At 40.5% G+C, this 21,965-nt stretch overlaps 2 protein-coding genes across 28 annotated transcripts in view; one reads left to right on the top strand and one right to left on the bottom strand.

The window, feature by feature from the left end:
* dmd (dystrophin) overlaps nt 1–1,691 on the top strand; it is a 248,638-nt gene extending 246,947 nt beyond the window's left edge. For 11 of the 12 annotated variants that reach the window (XM_023329879.1, XM_023329880.1, XM_023329877.1 and 8 more), the window contains one exon: nt 193–1,691. In XM_023329879.1, coding sequence (XP_023185647.1) covers nt 193–305 — 113 coding nt within the window. In that variant the 3' untranslated portion in view covers nt 306–1,691. The remainder of the gene's footprint in view (nt 1–192) is intronic. The other variant, XM_023329881.1, reaches the window with a different exon arrangement.
* A 4,079-nt stretch (nt 1,692–5,770) lies between these two features.
* Nucleotides 5,771–21,727, bottom strand: abi2 (abl interactor 2). Of its 16 annotated transcripts, none has more exons than XM_023329524.1 (12): nt 21,560–21,727; nt 18,421–18,588; nt 18,151–18,327; nt 16,864–16,881; nt 15,975–16,078; nt 12,964–13,110; nt 11,300–11,424; nt 10,925–11,131; nt 9,422–9,592; nt 8,631–8,717; nt 8,008–8,193; nt 5,771–7,660 (listed from the first exon to the last, which is right to left on the bottom strand). In XM_023329524.1, exons 1-12 carry the CDS (start codon nt 21,674–21,676, stop codon nt 7,485–7,487), a joined length of 1,683 nt encoding a protein of 560 aa, XP_023185292.1. In that variant the 5' UTR covers nt 21,677–21,727; the 3' UTR covers nt 5,771–7,484. The 16 variants fall into 16 exon arrangements, with proteins under 16 accessions (XP_023185292.1, XP_023185293.1, XP_023185291.1 ...); XM_023329525.1 differs by having other exon boundaries at nt 8,631–8,714; nt 11,300–11,427; XM_023329523.1 differs by having other exon boundaries at nt 11,300–11,427.
* Nucleotides 21,728–21,965: the final 238 nt, after the last annotated feature.

Genomic DNA, 21,965 nt, shown 5'->3' on the forward strand with positions numbered 1-21,965 from the left:
AAACATTTTTCTTCTTTGTGAAAAAATGTATCCCTGATGGTACATAAACAATTTAACCCCTTAACTGGAACGACGACATCGCCCTACAAACTAGCATTCTGAGGGTGACAGTTCAGAGGTTAAAGAATTGGGATTCTCCAGGAAAAAGTCACTTACCTTTTATTTTTAGTGATCCTAATCGTCTCCCTGCAGGTCCCAGCATCGGCAGCCTGTTCCACATGGCGGACGATCTGGGCCGCGTCATGGAGTCACTGGTCAGCGCCATGACCGCCGAGCGCAGCGTGGAACTCCTGCGTCCTTTTTGATCCCCCTCCATCGTACCGCATGCTTTTCTAGTCGAAACAACTGGATTGGAACCCGTTTACACAGAGAATATAATGTCTATTTTTGTGAAGGATTGCAGTTAAAGCAACAAGTACAAAAAAAAAATAAAATCTAAGATTTGAGTAGTTTCTTAAAACATCCTGTTTTATTGTTAAAAGGAGCTGGTTTTTAAACTTCTATGCAATTGTACAAAACGAGAAGCGGGGTTGAGAAACAGAGACGGCGTCTTCAGTGTCCTCGTATATTTGCTATCTCTTTCTAACTGGGGAAACGAGCTGAAGCATTTCTCACTAGATTCTAACGATTGTAACAATGAGGGTGTTTTCTAAGAGGCAGTTCTCTTTGTGTGTGTGTGAGTGTGGTGCCTAAAACTTCATAACAGTTTGGTTGTTTTTTTTTTTTTTGGAGTGGAGGGATGCTACTTTTTAGAAACTGGATGGATATTAATACCCAATACAAGCTCTGATGATCCTAATAACAGTAAAGCAAAGTTTCAAAAAAAAGAAAGAAAAAGACCACACACACCATCATTGCATCAAGAGGGCGCTGTTGAGTTTATTCCCCTCATCTGAACAAAGGTTGTTTTGGTTTTTTTTACTTTTTACTTGGTAGACAAATTCAACACGTTGATTTGCAGCTGATCACAAATCTTACATTTGTAAGAACTACAAATGTGTCATTTCCCTAAAAGGTCAGATTTCTGGCTTGGCTGCATCAACATGTTAAATTCTCCAAAGGTCAAAGTGTTCAAGTGCAGACCAAATTTTGATCAGATGTATTTTTTCCATCATCTCAAGCAGAACAATGAATCTGCTCCCATTTTGCACAGAGACAGAAAAGTCTTCCTCAGTTTAGAAACTTTTAACGGTCAAAGCCTTGATCCATGCAGCAGAGGAACATTTTAACTGTTTGATTTCCACTACCTGTTATTAACTTAACCTCAGGCGAAGTTTGGATGTTAATTTGACCTCTAATCAGTTCCACACTCCAAGATTAGTGAAAATCATAAAGATATTTCTAATTGAACACTGGTGGACGCTGAATGTTCTGTCAAGCCTAATCTGGTTTTTTGTGTTACATTTTGTCTTTGGTTCAAAGCAAGTTGGTTTCGTTCTGTGTGAGGAGTTCTGAAATTAACGTGACTAAAAGAAAAAAAAAACAATTATTTTTAAAATCAGATTCCTGCAGCATTACCCAGTGAGTTTGAAATTTTGATTTCTTTAATTTTCTATTTCAAAGAATGTCATTTTCACCTAATTTTTTCAAATAATACGTCGGTACTTCACAACATATCATCAAATGTATGCCTTACTACTGTACTATAAAATGCTTTACTGTATATCAATAAAGCATGCCGTTATGTTGACTGCCTCCCTGCTTTATTTCTGACATTTGTGTATGAGGTTAAGGGGTCACCTGTTAGATGAGCTTTTTATGACGTGCTGAGCAGCTAAAGTATGTAAATTCAGTCACAAAGGTCGTCTTGACGTGCAAATTTAGATTTTACTCAATTCAGACGAGAACATTTGTGGACAAACCCAGTAACTCCGAGGTCAACTACAATATTAACAAAGACTGCGGCAGAGGCGTCAACACCTGGCTGTCACCCCTCGGCTCATAAACGTGAGGCCTCAGCACCATCTAGTGACCAAACCCAAAAGTACACCTGGCTGCAGCAAACAGGAAGGGGCGGAGTCTTGTTCCTTGTTTGGAAATGGGACCAATGCACTCCGGAAATGAAGGGGGTGCTATTTCCTCTATTAGCCTCCCTTTTTTAATTTTCTTTTGAAATCTGAGATATATCTTCATCTTTAGGATGGAGTTCCTCTGTCAGCAAGAACCGTGAGCTTTAGCGGAGCTCACAGTTTTTAAATTCTGTAGCTTTCTCTGTACTTCTAAATCTGCTCCTTAGTTGCATCTTTTCAGGTCTGCTACTGCCTCTAGTGGTGTGGGGTGGTAGTAACATAACTACTTCACTAAATCAAAATACCAAAGTCTTTATTTACTATTAATTCTGGCATTACTGGCACCATAAAAGGGTAAAGTTTCTAACACCATACATTTTCATTTTCTTAAGGCTGTAGGGCTAATTAAATGACCTGTACACATTATGAATACCTATTTGTCTCCATCAATTATAGGAGGAATAAAAGAAATAAGGAGACATGAAAAGCAACATGATCAACTACAATAAACCATTTATAATGTAGTCATAAGAAACTTAATTGAGCAAAAGTCAATAACGAACAAATTAACTGGGTTCACAGAAAAATAACAAATCTGGTTGTTAAATACGAGCAAAAATTCACATTTTTTTCTTTTGTGATGCCAAGTTATTCTAAGAGACTTTTTGGTGGTAGCGTCTTGCACATAGGACAAAAATAAAACGAAACTATTTAGTCTATCAAGGTGGAAATTTTCCTTCATCACCAAAACGATAAAATAAAACACATTCATAGAATCCCAATATCAATAACTTGTGTATAGAGCAAAACACTTTGCACCCTATAGGTAAATGTTATTTAGTGTGGTTAATAGTGATTATTGCACTGTCAATAAATGACTTCTACTAGATGTTAGTTGCCAGAGGTGCTAGCACCTTGGGTGCAGAAAATATTCCCTGCTGTTCCCTGTTCTTTCAGCAGCAAACAGTTGAGACAGAGACGGAGGTTTCTCCACTATTTACCTGCTATTGAAAGTATTCTTAAAAGTTAGTCTGCAGCTCATGCGACCATACCAGCAGAGGAGATGAAAAGTTAAAACACTCAACATTGTCTTGTCTACAACCTCTAGTTGGGTAACCCCAGGATCACTAGGTCTTAAGAGATAAGAGTCTCTGAGAACATTTCTTAAAAATATAGTGTTTTCTGCAAAGTTGAGCTGGCTGTCCAAGAATGACCAACTATTTAAACTGGAACCACTTCTAGATCTTGTTTATGTAATTTAATTAGCCCTACATCCTTAAGAAAATGAAAATGGTGTTTCATTAGAGAATGTATCTTTTACTGAGCCACTGATGCCAGAATTAATGGTAAATAATTTAGACTGTGGTATTTTAATACACAGTTGCGTTACTACCCCCACTCCACTAGAGGCAGTAGCAGACCAGAAAAGATGCAACTAATGAGCACACACACACACACACACACACACAAAAAAACAGTACACAGAAAGCTACAGAATTTGTTAAAAACTGACTTGCGCTGAAGTAAATAAAAGAGACGAGTTCAAATATATGACGAGTGGAACTCCTTCCTAAAGATGAAGATATATCCCAGATTTCAAAAGAAAATAAAAACGGAAGGCCACGGGTAATATAGGAAATAGCGCCCCCTTCACTGCCGGGGGTCCCATTTCCACATAAGATATTTTTTGTATCTTTATTTTTTTATTTATTTAATATATCAGAATAACAATGACAATCTCAAACAAGTCAATAACACACATTACAAACAAAAAAATACCACCACTCCTACTGTTAATAGGTCTAATTGGATACAGAGGCTAGAGCAAAGCATTAGTGGAAAAAAAAAAAGTTAAAATAAATTAATTAGAGGGGGCCACTAACTGAAAATCTTCCATTAACTCAAACAATTTAATTGCGTTTAAATTCTGCATTTTTCTCAAACGTTTAAAAAAGGAAAGTTCATTTTGGAGAGCAGAGATTGAGAGGGAGCATTTTGATTAGTGACATTTATGGATATAATATTTTGTTACAATCATTAGAACATTGACTAAAAATTTCAATTTTTTTTCTTTTAAGGGTAAACCGAACTGAATGTTTTGTAGGGAAATAAAATCCACATTTATTGTGTTAGAAGACAGAAAGTTACGAAGTTGATCCCATAAGTTTAATACTTCTTTACATTCGTAAAACAAATGTTTAGTTGTTTCCAATTGAGTTGTACAAAAACCACAATTCTCAACATTACAGTTAAATCTCTCTCTTAAGAACTCATTGGAAGGGCATGTGTTATTATTTTAAAATGTAATTCTTTATATTTGGGAGGAATTGGGAATTTCAAATAATTTGTCCATATTTTGACTATCGTAGATTTGTTAACATTTTGTAAGAGAATTCTGCTTTTCGTTCTTCCTGGGTACATAATATTTATAGAATACTGATTCAAAAACCTGTTGCTGCATTTATTATCTCTAATGTCCACATGCTCAAATCGAATATTATGGAGTCTTGGAATAAAGAAATTAAATTGTTTTTAAGTAACAGGATGAGGACATTAGTGATACTACGTAAAACTTTTATATAACTTGTTAGTGAACAATCAGTTCTATACTTCCTGTTAAATTCCTCCAAACTTAGAATTTCACCATTTCCATCCAGTAAATGAGTAATTGACCAGATTTATTAATTCCACCAATTCTCCATAAATATAGATTTTCTACCACATAGAATGGTTCTGTTGTTCCACAGTAGAACATTATGAGGGCTGAAGTTGTTTTAACATTAACTTCCATTGTAACAAAACCTGTTGATGGAAGTTAAGAGTTGCAGGAGTTTAGATCATTCAAAATCACATTTCAATAACAGCTCAATACCTCCAACCTTTTGAAATACGAACGACGGTTTAACAAACCAAATGAGAGCACCATTTTTTTAAAAAGGGATTGAAGCTATTTAATTTTTAAAGTACCATTCATAATTTCAAAATTGACTGCCTTGATACCAATTTCCACATAAGGTATGAGACTGCCACGTGGTCCGTCCCGCCCCTTTCTGTTTGCTGCAGCGAGGTCACAGCAGGTCACAGCGAGGTCAATCTTGGGAATCACCTGCTGCGCACTAAGCTAGCTGCTAACAACAGAAGCACTCAAACCTTTTCTGGGGACAACGAAGCTAGGGCGTAAAAATAATATACTTTACCGTACATATGAATGCCTGTCTTTCTAAGTAACTGTCCAAAGTATCTGAAATACAATTTAAACGCTGCTATTCTTACCTGTTGGAAAGTTGCCGCTACAAACTCCGGTGTTGTTAGTTTCGGCAACTTCCGCTTTTAGCCGCAGATTGTTGATCCACTTTTCTCGTCTTTTCTCGGTTGGTCTTTTTAAATCAACTCCTTTGTGAGCAACTACGTTGGGAACACGAAACACTGACCTCTCTCCCTATTAGAACAGGTGGAACAACCGGACACTATACACGCTTTAGGCATCTTGAACCTGGATCAACGGAAGTAAACGGGCTGCATTTCCTTTTTGACCGCCGTCTGCATTGCGTGACGTTTGCACTACGTCACCTGAAATCCAGCAATACTTTGGGCCACAGCCAAAAAATACACATTGGTGACCATTAAGTGCCATAAACAGTCAAACCTCACAGGAGAGAAGACAGTGGTTGATCTGCTACATGCAGCCAAACCAGCCAGAACCATGTTCTACAATCAACCTCCTTAAATCTGAGCCACAAAAATAGACACTTGTGCACCAGTAAATCTTAATAACTTTATTGTCTTTGTTCTCATGATTTTACAAATATGATACTTCTGCAATTCAACTTTGACTGTGCAACACAATGGCATTATGGACTGTTAACCTGACATCCTAAGGGACATCCGTGACTCCAGAAGGTTGTGAATCCTGCAGGCCAAAGGCCTTGCATGTAAGTTTTGACCGTTTAGTGTCATCTATGTAGTGTTGCGTAAATATCCCGCCTGCTGGATTCACTAGCAGCTTGTACATAATGGTCCACGGGTGACGTAATGACGGCTACTTTCAGTTTCGGAGAGCGACTCCTCGGACGTGGGCTTGAAGTTAGACAGTCTCTTTGGATGAGGTTGGTCGTTTCTGGTCAGGGCGGCTCGTCTTTTTCTTAGAAATCTCGCCATGTAGGTTTACAGATAAGAACAATGGCATGCAAGACTCACATACAGACCCACTTATTTCAGTTTTTTTTTTCTCCATTTAAAATAAAAAATAAAGATTCTGACATGGTGGAAACACCCAACGGCCAAGCGCATTGAACTATACGGAGGACAAGTGAATTTTATTTTATTTTTTTTTTTGCTCAGTATGGCCGCTAAAACCATTTCAACATGACAGCTGGCTTCTTTTCATATTCAACAAGTCCCTTTGTGAGGACATAACACATCTCACAGTTAGATTATTTCTTCTTCTACACTTTTTTTTTCTGTTTTATTACAAACGTATGTGCTTTTGATTTGAAACGACTCGGGGGCAGAAGCTGAGAAAGTTTTGCATTTCAGTACCAGTCCCTCGAACCTCCACCGGCGAGTTTTATTGCGAATGAAGTGATAGATAACCTCTGAACAGCAACACACACTTCAATATGGCACAAGCGTCTGAGAGATGACCGAGAAATGACCGAGAGATGACGTCGTCGTCTGCGTAAGAGGGCGAATATAGAAAAACCAAACCACACCATATCTGAAAATATTAAGACGGTAATCAATAGGAAAGAAAACATGCAGTCTGACACTCTGCAAGCAAAACCATGAAAAAAAAGGAGAAAAATAAAAGAAAAATAAATGCTCCCCTTCCAAAAACACGTGTTCTTCCAGGGCTGGATGAGGATTCCTTCTCTTCGGAGATCGCACGCCGGGTTGCGAAGTGAAGCACGAATCGACCCGACTGCCTGAAACGTTGCGTTTCGCCAAATAAAACTTTGCAGAAAATGATCCGAACTCTGACCTTAAAGCACTCGTTTGCCTACAGATGTCGCACTGAGACATCCTGTGTGCTCGTCTTGCTCAGCTTTGGCACCGTCCTTGAGGTACCCGACTGGACATCTGGAAACCCAAACCCCCCCGCCCCCCACTTACTGAGGATCTTGTTGTCTCTGGCGTGTTGAGGAGAAATCTACACATGAAGGCATTTTCCTCCAGCCCTTTCTTCGACTACAAATAAATATTGTTTAAAGTAAGGGCCAATTGGTAAACGACAACAAAACGAAAATAAAAAAAAATGTAGTGGCTTCATAACTTAACAACGCTCCTGCTTGGTCAAATAAAGAAAGAAACATTACAAGGGAGGAGATATCTAGAGCAGTGGTTGTTTTACAATGGCGACAACTATGTCGAAAGAATGACCTCAGTTTGTCGTGTGCTTTAGAACGGTTTCGCTCGGATGGAGGTCATGCTCCGTCTGATCCAAGTCTCCGCCCGCTCCGATCAGAGGAGGGCTGCTCAATCGGTGTAGTGCATGATGGATTCCACATAGTTACCGGGGAAGAGACCCGTGGTCCCGTTCATCACTCCCTCAAACCAGCCGTCGTCGTTCTTCTTGATCACGTAGATGATGGCGCCCTCCTGGAAGGACAGCTCGTCTTCTTTGTCGCGGGTGTAGTCGTAAATGGCCACCACTGAGGCGAGGAAAGAAAGGACGTGCATGAAGTGTAGATTTGAACATCTGGAAACGTTTCCAGGACATTAGGAAGCTTCTGGGGGAAGTTGGGATATTTGACTGCTGTACAAAACAGGCCGAGTTCATTTAAACTGGTTGGTTTTCCAGCTTTGAAGCAAATCCAAATTTCAGTAGCATTGAGAAGGAATGAGAAGAGGTGGATGCTCTCCTCGTTTCAGGAGTTCAAAGTTCAGTTTTGGAACAAACAAACGTGTCCGAAACAAATAAACTCTCAGATTAAAACACAGGATTCTTAAGTAAATGTATGAATACAGTTTATATGATTTTTCCTTTCTGAACACAAACCTTTCTCCAGATAGCTGCGTGGGGCCCATGGTGGGTCTTCCTCAGCGTAGGGGTCGGTGTACTCCACCACCGCCGAATCCTCTTCCTCCTCGTCATCCTCATAGTCCTCGGGCGGAGGCGGGGGTGGGGTGGGCTCTTCAAACACCGGCTCGTCGGCGGGCGGAGGCGGCGGCGGCACGTCTGAAACTACAGGAAACGCGAGACGACTCACTTTGAAGGAAAGAGGCGACCAAGAAAACGCTGAAGGGTTTGGGGACGTAAACAAAAGGTGCCATGCGGGTTCAGAAAGAGACACGCTGCCATGGAAACGAATATGATGCATGTAAAATAAGCGAATCATCCCACAGCAACATGCTTTAGTAATGTGAACCACCAACATCTGCTGCCACAGAAGCCTGCAGTTTATCCCACATTCACTTTTAACGGCGGCATCGTCTCAAACTAAATTCCTGCAGTTTTAGTCTGAACGGCCTGAATGTGGAGGCAGCAGCTCATGTTGGTGGACAGGACAGCGAGATCAACCAGGAAGTGACACAAAGAGACGGACAGCAGCCGATGAGGAAGGTGGAGTTCACACAAGCCAAGGTCACGTAGAGGGAGCAAGGCGCTAAAACGCTACTTACTAGTCTCCTGAACTCGGGCCACAAAACCCATGAGAGGCAGCTGGGGGGTGATCTGCATGGATGGGGGGAGGGGCGCGTGTGGGCCTGCTAGCACCAGTACACACAATCACACACCAGCATGAGGTTAGAGAATACAAGAGAAGCACAACAGAGTTAGAGATCAGAGAAAAAGGAGCAGAAACTCCAAAGACAAAGTAGAGTCTGAATATTCATTTGATTTTTGCCATTTTATTTCAATTTCAGTGTTGGTAAAGTGAATATGTTTGAAAGAAGAACATACAAAGCTCTTTATCAAATTGAAGTTATGTGAGCAGACAGTTTCTGGCAGAGAAACAGGACAAAATATTGCAATAAGAAAAAAAAACGAAAAGAGTAAGAGTGTGATGTCGATACAAAGCATCAGAGGACAGGAAATGATTTAATAAAAGAGAAACAAGCCAGAGATCAGTTTCCTCTACAACCTAAAAGCTTCAATATAGGAACTAAAGAAGGACAAACAGAAACAAAAGCTCCATTTTTGTCAAGCAGCAGAAATGAAAAAGTGTCTGACCAGCCTCTCCTACAAAGTCTTGTATTTTAAATAGTTCATCTCACAAAGTCAGTCATAAATGTTAAGTAGAAGGAACAGAAGGAAAAGTAGAAGGAAAAGGACGGATGATTTTCTAAATGTTCTAAAGACTAAAAAGTCGTATTCAACAATATTTAATCCTCTACCACAGTTATGTGCTGCTCTGACCCTTAAACCCTAATAAAAATCCCTGGGAGTTTGTGACGAAGCGAGTCTGTGTTACCTTGGTTCTGGGCGAAGTGCGGCCCCCCGTTCAGCTGGCTCTGGTTGTGGTGGGCCGTGTTGGGCTGGCCCGTGACCGACGAGGGCCGGCGGAACGGCAGGGACCCCCCGACCTGGGGGTTCTGGGGCTGCTGCTGCGCCGGGCGGTTCATGCTGTAGAACTGAGGCGCACCTATCGACAGACCACAGCAGGGGGCAGCAGAGACTCCTCAGTTGGTGAAAGGAATTACAAACATTAACATTTAGGAATAGATGGAATGTATAACATTAGGCTAACTCTGCAACATTTAAACAGTTTACAAACAAGATGCTAATAATGATTAAGTTGTTTTAAATTAAATGTACACCATCTGTTATTTATCTTAGTTGCTACTGATATACATAGACAAAAATTCAAATGACTCTGAAAGAAAACAAATGATTCATGATGTTCAAGATGAGAAAAGTCAAGAAACTGCTTGTTAGGGCAGGAATTTGACACCAGCAGGGAAGAAAAAGCTAAATACAACAAATAGGAAACACAGAAACTGTTCCGGCAGACGGTTCGTGCTTTTTACATCAGAACAACACAACGTCTCACCAGACGCCAAAACGACCTCTGTGTGAGACGCAGTGAGGAGGATGATGGGACGTCTGAGGGGCTACATGACAAACACTCAGAAATGAAGTGATTAGACTGAGCCGCAACTTCTTTGTGTATTTCTAGGTGTATTTCAACACTCTTCTGTGTGGAAGTCATTACTATCATATTTAATATATGGAATATTTTTTATAGCTGAAGGTAACACACAATATGTGTCTATAAACTACATGATACTGCCCCTTTAAAATATATTTGATTTCATGATTTAATGCCTTGAAATTGGGCCTCTGTTTCTTTAAGAAGCTCCTGCTCTTTCTGAAACTCCGCCTTCAGGAAGTCATCACAACCCCGCTCCTCTATTAAACCTTTAAACAACATTTTTCTCAGCGTTTCACTGAGAAGCAGCTCATATAATGAGCTCAGCAGATGCTCAGTTCCACCAGGTGTTTGCTAATTGTTCCTGGCTAGTCTGAAGAAGCCGAGTGGGGGAGTCGCAGCTTGGAAGCTTGGGAACTGAGGCTTTGAGGAGGAGCAGCGTTTCAAAGGCGGAGTTTGGTTGCCCCGGGCGTTTTAGACAGCTGAATGGTTGCCATGGGAGATAAAAGCATTTCTCAAACATGCAAAAAACACTCCAGGTATGTTTTGATGGGGGAATAACATTATAACATGATGTAAAGCTGAAAAAAAACAAAAAGACAACATTACATAATAAAGAGGATGGAGGTCCATAACAAGCAAGTTGCATCTCGGTGCGTTTGTGTCTGACCTCTAGACACAAACACGCCGGACAACATCCAGAGAAAACCCAACGACTCTTTGATTGCAGTGAGGAACGTTTACAAGACAAGACATGGATAAACCAAGCATGGGGCGGTGGGATGAAGGGTGGGGGGGCGTGCAGGGTGAGCTTCTCCCACTCACCTTGTGCGGGGTTGCCATAAGAAGCGGGGCCGGTGCCTGAGGGGGCCATGGAGGCAGGGAGCTGAGGAGGGGGTGGGGGCACAGGCGGGATCTCTACAGAGGGGTTAGGGGCCTGTTGTGGGCCGTCTAGGACAGAAGGAGGTGGCCCGGGGGTGGTGGCAGTGTTAGGGGGAGATTTGGCCGTGTTAGGTGGGAGAGGGGCTGAACCTGATGGGTAAAGGTGAGGGGGTTAAAGGTCAGAAAGGAAGGAAACAAACAAACAAACAAAAGAGACAGGTGAGGGAGGGGAAGAACAGCAGATCCGAAGTATAACCCGACGCTCGGATTAGTTCAGTTAGTTTCCGGCCGAGGAGGATAAAGGACGCCCAGGGTTACCTGGGAATACTGAGGGCGGGGCAGGCGTCGGCACGGCGATGGGCACGCCCACGCTACCACTGCCGCTGTTCTCTCGGCTGCTGCTGCGACTGCTGCTGGGGTGGCTTCCTCCGCTGCTCCCACTGCTGCTGACGGGGCGGCAAGACGTGTCAGAACACACACACACACACTCACACACAATGCGATGCACACTCCGGCTTGTTTTCTTCTTTACGCAAACATATTTGTGACGAATTAAATCGTCATTTAAGCAGCTAATTGTGTAATTACTCAACTCAGATTTAGTCATTTCAACACAACAATAAGAGGCAAAACGTTTTTCCACATTCTCTTAAAGCGGCACCCTCAAGAAGCATCGATGTGTTAGTGTGAGCCTCTGAAATGACTGACGAGTTAAATAAATAAATAAAGCGGCTGGACGCCTGAATAAGGGCAGACAACACAGGAGACGCTGTAGCAACAGAAGACACACACACACACACACACCCCCCAACATGAGAGTGTGTGAAAGCAGGAAGACGGTGAAGAGCTGCGTTTCCATTACAAATGTACGCAAACCTCTTGAAATGTCAAAAGAACACAATTTTGTAATTGCGGTGTTTCTAATAAATAAGAAAACAGTTAAAAACCACACGCGAATAAGTTTGCTCACACAATAAGTCACTAAAAAACATCATTCTTTATTCACTTCCTGTTGTATTCTTCATGTTCTGAGCCAGTGGCAACATCCAGATGTTGATCATGTGACTTGCAGTTTTGCGAAATGAACCCACCTCATCCTAAAGCCAAAGCTTTTCACCAAAAAGTGAAAAATTTTTTTTTGTTTTAATTAGCGTGCGTCCATTAAGCAAATTTATTTTAGAAATGTCAAGTTGTGCAGTTATTTGCTCAGTAGCTGCGTGTCCATCAGCCAGCTGAGATTACAAAAATAACCTTGCTTAATACAAACACAAAGGTTAAAAATAAACACACACAAAAAAAACAAACTAGTTTTTCTGTAAAAAAGTTTTTGGTGGCTTTTCAAACGTATGGAAACAGATGTATGTCACAAAACTGCAACATAAACACTTTTATCGCATCATGACTCATGATCGGCAGCTGGATGTTTCTACTGGTGAAAACGACAAAGACGACAACAGGAAGTGGAGGGAAGATGGTTTGTTTTTGTTTCATTGCCATGGTTTTTAATGACTTATCGCGTAAAGAAACTTACTCGGGTGATATTCACTTAATTACTTATTTAATGGACACACCTCGATTGCAAAGTTGTGTCGGTTTTTTTGACATTTGCGCACATTTGCAATGGAAAAGCAGCTTCTGAGAGATGAAGAGATGTAGATGGAGAGAAATTCAGAGGAGAGTCGGGGGGGGGGAAGGTTTTCTCGTCTTTACAGACTGGAATAGTTTGTGAGCAACAGATGGGGACACAGATTCAAACTGTGTTTGTGTTTCTCCTCAGAGCGGACAGGAGCTTCACAGAGAGCGTCTGGAAGGACAAAAGCGCATCAAAAAGATTTTGGCGGAGAGTCGCTTCAGAGAAGAAGAAAGGATTTTAGAAGCTAGCAGCGGGGCTGGGGGGGATAGGAAAGGGGCTTGTTTAAAGTTTAAGAGTACAGAGGCATGCTGGGAAGCAGAAGGAGGGGCGAGGGGGAGTGAAGGGGTACCTGTACGTGCGGTTCCTCTGATTAACGGATGCAGTGCGTGCGGGGCTCTGCTGGGGGGGCGCCGTGTTGCGCGTCGGGCTCGAGACGTAGTCGTTAGGGACAACGGGAGGACGCACCGGCTCGAGTGTCCGGAAGGGGGAGTGGCGCCTGTGAGGGGGTGAGGGTTAGGAGGAATCCAGGGGTGGGTGAAGGGGGATGCATTCAAGGGTGAGTGTTGGGGGGGCGGGGGGGAAAGGAGGAGGAAGAAGAAACAAAGTGCAAACTTAAAAAAAATGACATGACGGATGGTAAACAGGTGAGGTGATTGCTGTTGATGGAGAAACACGGAGCAGTTTTTCCTTCTCAGTCAGGATCAGACAGAAATGGTTTTGATAAACTAAAGATTCTCTGGTGAGTGTTGGAAACAACATGGAGCAACTTCAACATCTGGAAGAGTTAGCTTCCTGGTCTGTGAATGAAGCATTGGAAACGGGGTAATTAATGTCGGTTTGGGTCAGTATATTGTTAATCTTATTGTTTTTAACACAAAGAACTTTTTGTGTGAACCTTTACATCTTGTTTCTGCTGCTACACCCGACTTTCCGCTTTGCGGGACAATATTCTATATATTTTCTTGCAACCATTTCCCACCTTAATTATCATGCTTTCCAGTTTTTCTTTAAGTGAAATTCACCTTGATGAAGGCATAAATTGGTACATTGATGGAAGCTAAAATGAAACTTGTTTTTATGTTACATAAATTGTCAGGAGACAATAATTGTTGGTGATTTTGATTTAACAAAAAAAAAAGAGGAGGTAGTCCCTATTTTACGCATCTTTCAAATAGACAATGGGCATTTATCGAGATAATTTTCTTATTATCATATTATTTTCTTATTTCTTATTCTTATGATTCTTATAAATGAAGATAAGAATCTTCATTTATTGTCACAATAAATTCCAATTAATATGGTTTAAAATCCCCTAAAACTGTCTGTACTGTTAGTTTTACTGTTACCTCCACTGTATATTCAACGAGAGTATCAATTAATTTGAAAATATGACTAAATACAGTCACTATGATACAAATTACACCTCTTTCTGTAATGTAATACGCGTAAAGAAGCACAATATAAATGGGCGTTTCTCGAAATCTGAATTTTTCTGTGGTGCTACGACCTAAAAAAAAAGTAATAATAAATAGTTCCTATTGTTACTGTTATCGTTATCACAATATTACCCCAAAATATCGTAATACAACTCATAGGTCATATCGCCCACCCATATCAAAAAGCCTTAGAGGAAATCTCTGAGCAGACCTGAAAAGGTGTGTGTGAGCAGGGCGGCCTACAAACCCGACCCAGTTCCACCGGTTCTGTCAGAGCAAACGCTCCAAAATTCAACTAAACTATTGGGTCAAATATTTGGGTGTCCTTCATTGAGCTTCTCCCACGTCGTATCCGACCCGACTTCTGATCTGAGAAAGACATTTTTTATTTTTCCTTTTAAATATAATGCTTGTAAATATCTGCTTTCTCTACTAATTGTAGTTTATTTTCTCTTAAATAGCTTTAACAATTCTTTAAGCTAATTCTTTAAGTGCACTCTTCCTTCTAATCAAAAATATTTCAAAATGCTGAAACGGTGAATGAGTTACTCTCTCACCACGTTTTTTTTTTAAATTTATTTAGTATTATTTAAAAGATGCAACCAAATTGTGTCTTTTGCTTCGCTTGTGAGCAAAAACAGTTGAGTCTTTAGTCCAACAGCAGCTCTGATGAGTTTTAAACATGAGGAAACAAAGACTCAGTGATCGGAGCCTCTCTGCGTTTGGATGGCAAGAACATTTTTTATGAGGGATGTGTAGAAGCCTGGAGTGGTCACACAAACGAAAAGGTGGAAAATAAATGACAAAAAAATATCTGAGGAGATTTTTCACAAGCTTTGATGCGTCATGGATGATCAAAATGCATCTTGAAGGGACAAACACACACCTCTGTGGGTCAATATGAAGGTGTGGACACGCTGGACCTCTCAACAAACAACTGCAGGGCACAAACACAAGCTTCTTTTTCCACTCGCAGAGACGAAACAAACACAAAGTTACAAGCAGCGCAAGTCGAACCCCTGAGGGATAAACACGCCTTTCATGAGTTAGGACACAGAACGTGTGCAACTTTCAGCTGCTGTGAGAAACTCAAAGCAAGTCCAACTTCTGATGGGGTTTTTTCCCCACCAAGAAAGAAGGAATTTTCATTCGAAAATATCAGCCGTTTCCCAAAACCGTCCTCCAAGTGAAGAGATGTTTGATTAGGCTCATAATACAAGAACTGATCTCTTCTTTATCACCTTTAAACACATCCTACACTTGTTTAATAACTCAATATGAAACCAAAATGCAAAAAAGCTTTGCACAACACCAAAGAGAAAAATCTTTTCCATTCGTTCATGAGCCAACACAGCTTCCATACTTCCAGATGTCTTGGCCACACTTCAAAATCTGCAAAAATCATTTACCAATAAATTAAGAGCAGGTTCAAATGTTATGAACCGTTCCAACCACCCGGCATTTCTACTGTTTTTGTCTTAAGTTACACCAAAAAAAAGAAAAAAAAAATAACTCTGAATGATGCCATCAAGTCCCAAAATGTTGATGAAAAGCCAGCAACAGGTTTCTGTTTTTTCTGTCAGAAGACAAGAATCTGTCCAACATCACAAAGGAATATTTGACTTTTCCGATAGAAAATTGATCACAGAGAGAAGCTACTACTCTACTGTTAGTCAACAGTGAAATTTTAGTTCAACATTCTCCACAAGGTAACATGCAGCTATTATTAATGCGTGAACTGATGTTGATGTTTTATTAATGACGACCTGAGAAAGGCCAATAATGTCAGCCGAGCTCATGTATTGTTAATCCCGGTCCAACCTGTTCTGAAAGTAAAGCACAGATCAACTCTGGGGGTCTGCACCTCTTCAAATGCCCCCCCCCCCAAAAAAACCCAAAAACAAACCCGCTGTAGCTTACATACCCAAGGGTCCCTTTCCCTGACATAGGCGGACTGGGGGGCTTCTGTGTGGGGGGGTTGGTGCGAGGGAGGGCGCCTCCTCCGGTTTTCATGTTTTGAGCGCTGGCCTGTATGGGAGGACAGAGGCGTGAACACCTGTTGGTTAGCTATAGCACTTAAAAACATAAACAGCAATGAGGACTTTCAGTTGGACTCAAGGAGGTTTTTGTAGACTGTCCTAAAGAGCTACGGTCATATTCCCAGCACAAAGTTGAGCTTGTTCCCAGTGTGGGAACCTGTTTGTAGTGTCCATGGACAGGAACTCATGCTGTGGTCAAGGAGAGGAAGACTTTCTGGATGGGGAATCTCAAGATCCCCTCTTTTGTTTCAGATTCAAAAGGTCTGTTGACCTCTTCAAGCCGTACACTGAAGGGTCTGGCGATTTGAGGTTGAAGTTGCTGAAATTAATCCATCGTGGTTCTCAACCAGAAGACAACTGTTACCTGAAGATTGGGAGCAAGTATCTTTCTTTCTTTTTCTATCCTGGTTTCCTGTTACCCCAGCAACCAATAGTAGCTGGACATTTTCATTCTAGTATTAAAAAGCTCTTTGACCAAGGATTTTAAAGAATTTTAAGGCTTGAACGGATGGACTGAAATTTTAGCAGATTTGTCACAGAACGAATTTATGTCGTTTTGTGACATATTAGTAATTTCCACTTTCTATGGTCATCTTATCTGATTATGAATAGGAATGAAGAGATTCTCAACAGTAAACAAGGTGATTAAAAACAGAAAGAAAGAAAAAACAGAAACAAAAGCCACTCCCATTGCAATTCAACCCAATCCATCGACACACCCTGAAAGCAAAACAATCCTCACCTCATTTCAGGCTTTTACTTTGAAATTCTTACCTTAAACCTTTGCAACCACTAGAGTTGACAACAAAGAGACATTTTGGCAAGCATTAAGAGAGAAACAGAGAGAGAGAGAGGAAGAAATCAGGGGGTTAGCTGGAGAAAGAACAGTAAAGTTGGTTTTACTGTGAAACAGTAACGTTGGTTTTCTGAAAAGCTGCTGACAATAGCTTATTGTTCAGATCTGAGGAATTCGATCTTCGGTGCTTTTGTTTCCCCGTTTCTGGGAAACAAAGACGCAGACACTTTCCAGAATAAACCACTTTTAATATGTTATTATTTGAGAAAATAGCAGGACAGAAATCTGTTGCCAGCAGCAGGTGACAGACTTAAGATTTAGTTTCCTGGCGAAAAACACAGACTTATTGATTTTTTTCTTCCATTACTTCACTCTGAAATGCAGTGAAATCCGAGAGCTCTCTTATGTCTGACCTTTATGTTCTCTACATTAGATTTCTTCTTCTTTTTTTTCGCATCCACAAAAACACAATTTTATTCAGATTTTAATTTGAATCAAATTTGGTCAAATGTAATTTAATTTTATATTTGACATGTTTCCACACAGAAACAACTCCTATGTCTTGGTTTAAGGAAAGTAAACATTGTTAGAAAAATCTAAGTTCATCAGGATTCCTACACATTCTCAGTGCAAAATTCCAGACTTAATGTTATTTAGCCACATTTCTTGATAGTGTTTGGGGTTTTGTATCAGTATCACATGAGCCACACCCACCTGTGATGGACAAAATAACAAAATAACGTGAATGTGTTTGTGTCACTGGGATTCCAGTCAGTAATTTAAAAAGTCAACTGGAGATTTTGACAGAATTATGTGATATGAATTGTTTATTCTGTTATTATAATGTAAAGACAACTTAACGGTTGAAACACGGGGAAATGTCTTGTTATAAGTGAAATAATCTGACACTAAAATTAGAACCATTTCATAAATATTAAGAAATTATCGTCTTAAAATAAGCTCCTGTGTCTCGCTGAAAAGTTACTTTTGAGTTAGTTTTGCTTTATTTCAAGTGTACCAAAATATTTGCACTAGAAAAAACAGACCAAAAATACTTGGTATGTTTTCTATTTACCAAGTAAATACAAAACTTTTTTTTTTCCTATTCATAATTCACCTTTCTCCAAGACTAATAAAGTAAAAGCATAAACAAACAGATTCAAATCGCCTCGAAACACATTCGATCGAACGACACGAGTTCCTTTTAGTTGGTTTGTTTCTTCAAGAGTATTCCGAACATTACAGAAGAAAAAAACAGTGAGCACCTTGACTCCGTGGCCCATGTCGTCCAGCAAGCTGTAGTCGACGGGTTTGCGGATGTAGCGGACGGGCCTCTCGGGGTTCGCCGGGGCGATGATCTTGTGCGTGCGGGAGGTGTTCTTGTTGGTGGTGAGGATGCCGATCTCTCGCCGCGCTACTTTCTCTTTGTGGATGTCCACCGTCTGAGGGACGCGAGGCAGTAAAGGTTGTGTAATTAAACCACTGAACCCAATTTCTAACTGCGGACGATTTTTGTGCGCCGGATCCGCCTGTACCTGCGAGATGTGATTGATGGAGGACTCCATGCGGCGCAGCTGCGACGCCTGGATGTCGAGCATTTGCAGCACATTGTTGGCCAGCGTGTTGATCAGGTAGGCCACGCTGGCCAGGGACTGGGTAGTGTAGTTCTTGGTCTCCTCCAGCGCCCTCTGCTTGTCTGGAGACTGAACAAACATGCATTTAGACGTTATAGCTACCTAGAACAATTGTGTTAAACTTCCATACAAGTCGGTACGATAACAATGAATAAGATAATCTACTGGAACTCTCAGTGGAGCTCTGAATGTGAGTTTATGTTTATGGCATAACTGTCTAAGAGTGTTACATTTTGAGCAAGAGCTCAAGAAATGTAGCACAGATTTTATTTTTTTTAAAAAGTGGACAATTCAACTGGCCTGTATAAACACGTCGACAGAAACATGCGAAATGACTCGACTTGTAGAAATATGAGGTTTAAATGTCAACAGGGGGTTAAAAGTTACACCTCTAATTTCTAAATTGACTTAAAAAATCTGATGCCAAGAAAATTGCTTGATAGTATTTCTGATATCTTTTTTTTTAAGGTACTTTCATAAAAAGTAAATAAAACAATAAAAAAAAACTTGGTAATATTAGCTTGTTGTACTCTATAGTTAGCTATTAAATAATAAGAAACAAAAAATACATAATTTCTGAACTTTAGACAAACTATAGCATTTTTTAAAATTATTTTAAGCTCTAAGTAGTTAAAATTAAGAGTGCATTGATTGCAGTTTTATGGCCAATCACCAATCTTTAAAAAGCCTTGGCTTCCTATTCCAATACAGATTTTGGTCTGAATACTTACCTAATATAGCAACTATATTTATTAGTTTATAACAAATATTATAATATCGACTGGTATACAAACTCCCAAAATTAAGAAAATTGGGACTGAATTATTGGTGCGCCACCTAGTTATCATCACTTTCACTTTTAAATGCAGGAAATCGTACAGATTTCTTGTTTTCATTTTTGTCTTAATGTCATTATCAGCCATTATCATCTGTCTATGGGGCACAATGACATCTTTTTCTAGAAATAAATTAGGCTTTAGTTACTTAGAAGGTCTTCAGTCATTAATTCGTGTGGCAATGTGTGGACAAACATGAATCACCCGAGAGGTAAGCGGTATGTGAGCTCTTTTGTAAGCAGCAGTTGAAGATGACAGATGGTGAAAATAATGCCGCACACTGTGATCCACGCAACAGAAACGAGCTGAGAACGTAGAAAACAGAGGTAGAGTAAACCCAAATCAAGTCGTAGAAGCACCTAAAACAGATGGATTTGGTCTGAAAGGAGTTGCTGGAGGCGGGTTGATGAGAACATGGAAGTGAACGTTTCTGACACGGCACCTATCAGAGCACATTTCAACACATTCAATCAAATAAGTAAATAAAGCCGTCTTTCACTTCTAATTCAAACAACAAAAATCTACTAATATGACAAAGATTTTTTCCCTGCCAGGACATAACTCTGAAAAAGGAGCTAATCTTAGCTTCCATGTCTTAATTACTTTGGGAAACATTATTCTGCTAAACTGGGAGCAGAAAATCAGTTTGTCTCAGTCACATCTGTTCACACAAATCCACTGGATGCCACACTTCCATTTAAAACTAGACAGCTGTTGCAAGAACCAAATGTTACTTCTCATAAAACACAGACCCCTTATAACGAGACACATTTATCAGGAATCACAACATAAAGCAGCACTGGGAGAGTAAACAAGAGCGTGTTGGAGTATGAAGACTAACTAACTAACCACCAAAGCTGATAGAAAAGTCAATTCTACTACTACTACTACTACTAATAATAATAATAATAATAATAATAATAATAATAATAATAATAATAATGTCATGAATAATAAAGAAAAATGGGTTTGGATCATTTGAATGACATCTTATGCAAGTAGGCCAAAAAGAACTGAAGTCTGCAGACAATTTCTAAGGGTTAATTTTATGAGACGTCCGTCAAAGCAAAACACCACAATAAGTGGAAATAGTCAAAACAGCATTTTTGACATTAATCTAAGAATGTGTGAATATGTTCAGAGTCTGGATGTCATTTCTGACGGCAATTCTGTGAAGAGCTCACAAGTTCCAGGACTACATTCCCTGGCGACTGATGATGTTACTAGAAACCTGGCCCACATCCAGAGGAAGATGTGACACATCCTAGTAGTATTCTCCTGACTAACACTCCTGTCACAGCAATGTGAGAGGGATAGCAGCTGTCTGACCGGGCAGCCTGTGGACAAACAGCTGGATAGCCACGCCCTTCCGTCTCCAGGACAACCGGTCAGACCTGATCAGGTCAGGATTTCACTATCACACCTTGTCAAATCTTTCTGTCCGACTCAAGCAGATATAAATGCTGGAAAGTTGTGATTAAATCGACAATATTAGACTGGAGTTCCTGCATCTTTAATTTAAAGTAAGTTTAGAAGTCTAGCAGCCCTCTCAATGGGAGGTGAAAACCATGATAAACAAAAAAAAAAAAAGAAATAAAGAAATCGGCCTCTGTGTGAGCTGTCGGTCCCCCACCCCATCGGTTCACTTCTATTACCGTGATGCACATCTGCTGCAATAATGGAGTACACTAATAAAGCAATTTTAAAGACTCATTTGAATATATTTTAATCTGCATTGCATCTTAAATCAGCGGTGTGGTCGTGTGATCACAGCGGTTTATCTGCTGCCAACCACAGCTCAGCAGAGATTAGTCAGACTAGATATCCTTCATCGATAGCTGCCTAATCTCCCTGATCGCGACGATTGATTCCGCGGCCCATTTATCGTTCTTATTGTTTTATTCTAACCTTTGGTGATGAGGGAAAGTGGCTAGCTAGTGACCTGCGGAGCTACAGCACACACACCCACCTTAACGTTGTTGAAAATGTAAAGCTAATTATTGTACATGTTAATAAGGTTAATAACACTTAAACCTGCCACTTGTTGACTTAGTTTCAAACCAGACGCCCTGAGAGTGCCTCATTTTCGCCTTAGCAGAGGAAAGCTATAAAACAGCGCTAGCAATAGTTAGCCTAGCATCAGCTCGCCCAGTCAGGGATGCCCGTCTTAAACCTGACCCAAAAATTGCGTTATAATAACATACCTGGACATAGTTGCTTTCGCAGTATTCTGCTACTCTTTCCAAGTTGGTGAAGCTGTCTAGAAGAGCGCCTCGTCCTGCTGGAATCTCCTCTTCCAGAAGCATTTGTAGCTCCGCCATTTTCACATCTTTTGGCAGAGCGGGATGCAGGGCTCGGCAGCGCCGCCAGCGGCCGCGTGTGGTACTGGAAGGGCTGTCCCAGAAGCAGGGCTTCCCACGATGATTCATGTTTAAAGTAGAAGTTTCCACTGACACACGGAGATGGACTATGCAAAATTAATCGTTTTCAATTCTATTTTTTTCTTATAAACTTCCATTGATGTTTGAATATTGGGTAATAAGTTTGAGTTGCAACGCAGATCCCCAACTTGTAAAAATGTGCAGTTCACGACACTTCATATTTGTTTAT

The sequence above is a fragment of the Xiphophorus maculatus genome, chromosome 24, assembly GCF_002775205.1.
Source record: "Xiphophorus maculatus strain JP 163 A chromosome 24, X_maculatus-5.0-male, whole genome shotgun sequence".
Taxonomy (NCBI): Eukaryota; Metazoa; Chordata; class Actinopteri; order Cyprinodontiformes; family Poeciliidae; genus Xiphophorus; species Xiphophorus maculatus.